This window comes from Ciona intestinalis, chromosome 6, assembly GCF_000224145.3.
Source record: "Ciona intestinalis chromosome 6, KH, whole genome shotgun sequence".
In the NCBI taxonomy this organism is placed as follows: Eukaryota; Metazoa; Chordata; class Ascidiacea; order Phlebobranchia; family Cionidae; genus Ciona; species Ciona intestinalis.
In genome coordinates, this window is record NC_020171.2 from 644,593 (window position 1) to 652,597 (window position 8,005).

Here is an 8,005-nt window from a genome sequence, read left to right on the forward strand (position 1 = left end):
GTTAAACTTTGTGTGTTCCGTATTTTTTCCTAGTAACAATCTGGTTTAACAGGGTTGTGTTATTGTATTTTGCAGCAAACAGATATGCACGATTTAAGGTTAAATAAAAGGTAATACATTGTAAAAATATCGAAATTTTGTTGGTGATACATTCAATATGATGAGAAGATTAATACGACTTTTGAACGGACATAAAAAGCTTTGGCTTGTTAAAGACGTATGTGGATTGATATGTGTATTCATAACTTGGGGACTGGTGCTTTATGCACAGTTTGTAGTGAATATAGTCATGCTGTTGCCGGAAATATTTAACCAGCCAATTTACGGAACTTTCAACATTCTGCTGTTTAATTCTTTGGCAATATTGGCTTTATCTTCACATTTTAAGTCAATGACTACAGATCCTGGCGCGATTCCAAAGGGTAATGCTACAAAAGAAAAGCTTGAGAGCTTGAACTTACAACCGGGGGAAATTGTATACAAGTGTGCAAAATGCTACAGTATAAAACCAGAGCGTGCTCACCATTGCAGCGTGTGTAAACGGTGCATACGAAAAATGGACCATCATTGCCCTTGGATTAATAACTGTGTGGGTGAATCAAACCAGAAATACTTCGTTCTTTTCACATTCTACATTGCTTCAATATCGCTACATGCTCTTATATTAATAGTAGTGCATGTGATAAAATGCGCGTCTAATGATTGGAATGAGTGCGCCTCTTATTCACCACCTGCGACAGTTATATTTCTCATCACTTTAACTTTTGAAGGGCTTCTCTTTTTCCTCTTCACTATGATTATGTTCTGTACACAAATGCATTCGATTTGCTCCAATGAGACAGGCATTGAACAGCTTAAAAATGAGAAGCATTGGGGAAAAGGAACAAAATGGCTAAATGTGAAGTCTGTTTTTGGTGATAAATTTTCCAAAGATTGGTTTTTCCCATGCTATGAACCTTCAATTGCTAAAAGTGATGTATACCAGTATATTGTGTGAGACATTGTACTACTATCTTGAAAGACAATGAAGACAACTGTGTTGTAGCACAAAAATCTACCCAACATCACTTTATAGACTTATAAATGTGCAGATTTCGATACTGCAGTATAGTACTACACTTCAAAACTGTTTATTACAATTTTCTTTGTTCTTAAAGCTGTGGGCACTGAAACAATTATTATTAAAGAGTGGAAATAGTAATATGCATACTGTAATGCATGTTTGCCGATTGTATTTACACACATTTACTTTCATGTTGCATATGTTACATTAGCATTAGCAGCATACAATGTTTCATGTATACACTACATATACCCTGGTATAAGCCTATGCAAGCACACCTGACTTTTGGCATACAAACTTTGCCCCAAAGTTAACAGTGGCATGTACTTAAATGTAACTTAGATACAGACACAATGTACATATTGTAGGTTAGAGTGTTTTTATATATAGTATGTTGCTTTTACTCTTAAATCTGCAGAGTTTTCATACGCCAAGAAATTTAATCCCACTAAATTGCACTTTGTAACCTGTGATTTTTTAACTATATATATATAAAATTAACCGAAATAATATTCCCTATAATTTTTTTATTATTCTAAATATTTACACAGAAAATGTATTAAATTAAAAATGTAACCAATGTGTACAAATAATATCCAAATGTTTTGAATAAAACCACTTTACTGAATAGTTGTAAATAACACACACTTTATAACCTATATGCAGTTTTCTCTTTGTAATCTTATTTAGGGCCATTGTTCCCACCACAAGTGCGTATGTTTTACAAAATTATATCGATATAATTATACATTAAAGAAAAACAAATGTAGCACGTTTTTTTGACCTGAGACTTGACACACAGGGTAAAATACAAAATAGCCTACAACATTAGAAAAGAAGTGCTATTTTGAAAACAGAAAAAAATCCTAAAATTAAGAACCCAAAAAAGTTATATATATACATCTACATGATTATCGGTGGTTTGTATGCGAAGATGAGGTGTATAAAACAATAACTTAAAAATAATGAGCGTAATGGCATTTATCCAAAGAAGTTGAATTTATCCTAAATTTAATAATAAAGTCACAGTTTTTGAACCATTTTGTCTTTCAATTGTTGTGATTCTACCAAAATGTTATTCATTTCTGACTCACTGAGTACATCTGTATCTACTATGCTATGTATAAGCTGATCTCGTGCGTCAGCAATGAAGTTATGCAGCAAAAATGCAGGCAGGGGTTTCCTATTGTCGTGAAGTGTATGAACCGGTACTCTTAAGAGCCCTAATGTCTGTTGGAACAAAGTGTAAGTATTTAGGTATATAAGCTTACTTGGCACCCATAGCACATAGGTTAGGGCGTGAGCCTCAAATCAATAGGTTTTTAGGTTCAAAGCTCATTGCTGCTACCTTTCTGGCGTATGTGTCCTTGAGCAAGGCACCTAACAGCAATTTGTCTAACCCAGTGTTCACTAATGGGCTGTCTAAATAGTCAGCCATATATTTATTTTGTAGACAACACAGATGGTATGGTGGGTAATAGCAAAAGTTATAACTTTTAAAACAAGGGTGATAATGTGACATCATACAAGTTTTACCCTACTGTTAGGTGTCTATACAAACAAGCAGAGCCAAATTATATTGCATTTGCCGCATTAACCAATGAAATTCCCTATGTTCAACAGTTAAGAGTGTAACTGTATTCTAACAATATCACCCCAGATTTTAATGTGTTTGTAACGCCATTTTAACAATGTTACCTAAAATTCCCAATTTAAAAGATGTTACACCTATGGATAGACCCAACATTAACACCTACCTCTCCACCCCAGTCTTTTGCTTCCAACACACCCCTTTCAATTCTTTCCAAATCCTTTTCAAAATATTCTTTGACATAAAAATGATCAACAAGTTTGGGTGTAACATAGGACCCAACATAGTTAGACTCATCCAAGTAAAATCTGGGGAAAAAAATAAATGAATGTAACTTACTTTATCCTTGGTGGCTGGAAAACTACAGTCGTTATACCACAGGTGTTTTGTTTTATACACCTCGTGCCAGCGCATGAGTTACCATGTATGTTACTTTGTGCATTGCATTTCTTTAAAAAAAACATAGCATATTATTTAGGCTTTGTACTTATATACATAACATACTACATTATAATAATGTCATACGTTTGTACCATATAACACCAAGAATATTAACAAAAAATGTGTTCTTTGCTTTTCTTTTATCCATGTATATATTTTTATTAAAATATTACCTGTTTGTAAGATATATTTTTTATCAATTTAGTGACTTATATATTTGGTACTAGAATCAATACTAAAGAATCCAATTTACTTTTCTTCAAGTCCAATCTCTTCCTTTAATTCTCGATTCAATCCGAATTCAATGTTTTCACCTTTGTCAATTAAGCCACCAGGAAATCCAATTTTTCCATCAAATCGTATTTGCATCTACAAGTATTAAATAAAAATGCTGAAAAACTGTTTAAATTGGAAACAACAGATGTTATAACATGTATGTTCTTTTTCATACACCAGCGTATGAGTTACAATGCATATAATTTGTGGGTGATTGTTTCATGTATGGCTGACAATTTAGATAACCCATTAGTGCCCACTGGGTTAAAGCAATTACATTAGCTACCAATGAGGGACACATTTCCCACAATGGTAGCAGCAAAGAGCCTTGAACCCATTACCTTTGGGTTACAGACAGGCATGCTAAACACTGTGACACATCACTCAATAAGTCACAATAATATGTCCGGCGGCTTAGCAAATTTGGTTGCCTCTTCTAATTCAGAAGTAATAGGTTCAAGGCTTATCATTGCTACAATTGCGGCGTATGTGTCCTCGGGCAATACACTTAACGGCAATTGGTCCAACCCAGTGGTTACTAATGGGTTGTCCAAATTATCAGCTCCCCCCAAAAATCAAATTTTTATATATATATTTATAATATGTTAGGGTTATACTCACCATTATAGAATAACGCATAGGTATGCTATTAAACAAGATCTTAGTAGATGGTGAATACAGAAATGCATGAGCTGCAATCTTTCTGTTTCCTATTTCGATCTCTGTCTCGTTTCTGTTCACTCTTTTGGACAAAATCTTTAAAAATGGACTCAAATTAGTTATCACGGTTATAAGCGTATTAATTGGTGTTAATAATTTTAATAATATAACACCTCACAGACAATAAGTAACGCAACCTATATGTTAAAATGAAAAATATTATAATTATTGTTGTGCCCTCATAAAACTTAAAGTAAAGCTAAGATTACAAAATTTAATTCAGTAATACAAAACTTACGCTTTCCATGACTGATATTCAAAGTTTAATTCCAAATTAGACAAGGACTCCTATTATAAATTGCAATTTTGGTTTTAGTCAAAAACTTTTTACCTTAAAAGAAAACATCCCAGGTGTTTCCCCTAATCCGTGATTGTAATACGTATGACATTGTAAAATTGGGGACACAATTTTTAATGGTAACCAATTTAAGTGTGAAAAATCGACGTCATACTAGTAAGCCACGAGACAGAGAAGGTTCTGTTGATATTTTATTTGCAACAATACGAAGTGTTACGCAAATATAAAAAGGACGACTTTTTTAAAGAAGTTTTTGAAAAATAAAAACAGGATTAAAATACCTATATACATTTTACATATACCCAAGCAAGGTAAAACTAAACCATATAGAAACAAACAGTAGGCCTACAACGACGCACATAGACTAAGATAAACCGAAGTTTAGTGGGGAAACATTTTGGTGGCTTTTAACACAAATTGGCCAACGTATATATGGACATATATTTAGCCATTACAACAAAACACTGGTCCGATAGCGAATATTTTGCATGTAATTTTCTATTGATCTTGTGTACATTTAAAGGATATGTCTAATTTAGGTCTAGATTACGTTACAGATACTTGTGGGTTTCATGGCTACAGTAAGACGACTAATTGATTTATGCAAGGACAACCTTGTCTAATCACGTCCTAAATTGACGCTGATTCGCTTATGAGCAAGAGAAAAACCAAGCTGTATTAGTGCGTGGAGCTCTAGTGGTAAAGGAGAAAATGCATTTGGGTAATTCGAATTCCGGTAAGAACTATAATGTAGGCTATCCGATATGGGATACAAAATATTAGTTCTCGAATGCAGGAACGTTTTGGGTGCAATATAATTGCCCAAAAATATGCATATGCAATGCAAAGATTGAATGACACAGAATTTTCATTAGTGCATTTTTTGTGGTTGGGATGTTTATATAAAAAGAGTTGTGTTTGTAAAAGAGTTTCATTTAGAATCATTAATATTGCAGCGGTGGGGTCATTGTTTAGCAGAAATGTGACAGCGTTTCAGACCCTGAATCTTTAGTGCGAAGTGAATAAAAAAAAAAACACGAGAATAAGAGAAAAATATAGCAGGGTGGGTGAAGATAGGACACATTTTATTTTTTTCTTGTCCAATTTGGTAGTGGACAAAAAACATTTAAAAATTACAAAACCGTGTTTCCCCGACTCGCATAGATTGTTGTTAATTCTTTAAAACATAATCAGGATATTTAGGCATTATGTGCTTAAGGTGTCCCACCTTACCCTACAGTACTATATACTATATTATAAAAAATAAGAAACATCTCCCATTACCGCAAATAGGAAGCGGAAATGAATGACACGGAATTTGCATACATGGTCTTGATTAGTCAAGCTTGTTAGAAACCGCTGCCATTTTAACAACCTTTTCCTAGTAAATCTGTCCAAATTTCAAAATGGGTCGATGCGTTTACGTTTCGCGGAACAATAAATAAAACATGCGCCAAAATATTTGGGGCGTTTTGATTTTGAATTCGTGATGAGAGAGTCATAATACCAATAAGGTATACTATCTGCAGCGTAAAAGGCCATTCATATATTAACACAGCTAGTGGTATTTGTCCCAGCGGAATATAGAGTGATAAAATATTTATATATATATAGATGTATACGGTTAAAATAGCGCTCGTCTATACAAATGAAAGGGAAGGGCTAACGATCAATTGGCTTGCTTATACACCACTACCAGACTGTGCACTTTTTTCTGACGCTCGTTATAAGAGGAAAGCCTAATAGTAACAGCAGAAATCTAACAGTCGAGACTTGAGCGTTTTTTGTGCGGGATTTTTTGCGGTATACGTCGGATATAGTCGTTAAACAGTCAAGATTTTTAATCGATGCGCTTTCCATGCACTATTTATACCATGTATTAACGACTTTCTCTTTGATGTTGATCAAAGAGGTGAATAAAAACCATAATAGGTTGGGGCAATACGGTATTTTTTATTATCCTAGATTTTATCGTTCTGTTTGGTAGTAAAGCTGTATTTACAAAATTGTATAACCGTATCCACATTACGGTAAAAGAGGGTTGTTAATTGTTAAAAACACGATTAGGAAATACGGAATCCTATGTGATAACGGTATTTACCTTTTCCCATAGTACTAACATTGTATTGATAGGCTGATATTTTAAAGCAAAATGGTTCAGTACAAAATTCCGTGCAAACGGTATTGACGTAAACAGCAAAAGTGAATTCTAAACTGGAATATATAATTACATTCATTAGCCGTGAACCAAGCAGACCCTACCCTGCCTTAAGAAATCCCATAGCCCTGTTTAACCCGTTCCGCTCCTAAACGTCAGTAGCTGATTGATTATTTGAGATACGAGAGTGATGAATGATTCAGTCACAAACCATAAAAGTGGAAAAAGGGCAATATTTCTCCAGCTGTCAGGATTTGTATTTAATATCTCAATGGATTATTAATATTTTAGTTTATCGTAAGGAAGCTCGTTAACCTTGTTTCTTTCGCACTGCCGCCGTTACCGTGATTGAATACCACTTATTTATTCTGGGGTGGAGGGGCAATTAGGAAGTTAAAACGTGGGTGTTTTGTTTCGTATACATGCTCAGGTGTTGCCACGGATGTGCAATTTTAAGCCCGCTTAGGAGTTGCGTACATGTTATTTTGTTTTCGTTTATGAGTTAATGCAAGTATGTAATTTTGTGCTCGCTTTTGAGTCACCGTGTATGTAATCCCGTGTCCGCTTTTCAGTAACTATGCATATTCGTAATTTTCTAGAAAGTTTTTAGAGAAAGGCTTAATGGGGGCAGGACACTTTTCCACAGGCGCCCATGAAGAACTATGCAAAGTCCTATTTATTAGTGCAGGCGCTGAATTATTCAAGGAAAATAATTATAGACTTACTTTTACTCGCTGTCATAATTTTATTGATCCTTTCCCATTTGTATTTTAACCCATTAGTAAGCACTATGTCAGCACGCGTATTGTAGTTTTTTGGCGAATTGTGGGCAAAGACATTTTTATTTTCACTTTTTAATTTAGTAATGCAGCAGCCAGTTCTAAAACTTCCCAACGGTAATTGCGTATGAGCGAAATTCGCAAGTTTTATTCACAGCAGTCATTTTAGCGTTTTTCCACACTTAACACGTTGAATTTATATACATACATTTTAAAAGGTGATTTTCTATTCTAATTTACCCAATTCTAGGTGGTTAAACTAAGTAAAAATAGGTTATCAGTCGAAACAGAAATGCGGGTTTAGCTTTAATTTAGAAAATAGCGTTAACAGCTTACGTGTGTGTAGGCGCTAGCGCCAAGTTACAATTAAAATAGGGGGTGATGAGAATCAGAGATTTCTTTACGCCGGTGGAAAAAACTTGATTTGGCATCGCCAGAATTAAGTCGTATACAAGATGATTAACTTGATATAGTAGGAAAGCTAAGTACAGGTTGAGGTATAAGATGGTCCATGTTTTTATTCTCTTTAACTCTTTTGTAAGAAACAAAAATTATCCGTTTTCTTACGATTCTAAAAAGGCGTTGTAAAAAACGATTAGAAAATATAGAATGCATGGTATGTGCCAGGGCTTACTAAGCTAAAGCATAGCCACGCTTTATATAGGATAAATAGCTGAGT

The 8,005-nt window shown here is 34.3% G+C and overlaps 2 protein-coding genes across 3 annotated transcripts; one reads left to right on the forward strand and one right to left on the reverse strand.

Moving 5' to 3' along the window:
* The first annotated feature begins 47 nt into the window (after window positions 1-47).
* Window positions 48-1,257, forward strand: LOC100185534 (palmitoyltransferase ZDHHC3). Its single transcript, XM_002131980.5, has one exon. It carries the CDS (start codon window positions 158-160, stop codon window positions 995-997), a length of 840 nt encoding a protein of 279 aa, XP_002132016.1. The 5' UTR covers window positions 48-157; the 3' UTR covers window positions 998-1,257.
* A 414-nt stretch (window positions 1,258-1,671) lies between these two features.
* On the reverse strand, window positions 1,672-4,589 carry LOC100175348 (U8 snoRNA-decapping enzyme-like). Of its 2 annotated transcripts, none has more exons than XM_018812285.2 (5): window positions 4,423-4,589; window positions 3,993-4,127; window positions 3,349-3,464; window positions 2,821-2,962; window positions 1,672-2,293 (listed from the first exon to the last, which is right to left on the reverse strand). In XM_018812285.2, exons 1-5 carry the CDS (start codon window positions 4,435-4,437, stop codon window positions 2,087-2,089), a joined length of 615 nt encoding a protein of 204 aa, XP_018667830.1. In that variant the 5' UTR covers window positions 4,438-4,589; the 3' UTR covers window positions 1,672-2,086. The 2 variants fall into 2 exon arrangements, with proteins under 2 accessions (XP_018667830.1, XP_002132010.1); XM_002131974.5 differs by having other exon boundaries at window positions 4,330-4,435.
* Window positions 4,590-8,005: the final 3,416 nt, after the last annotated feature.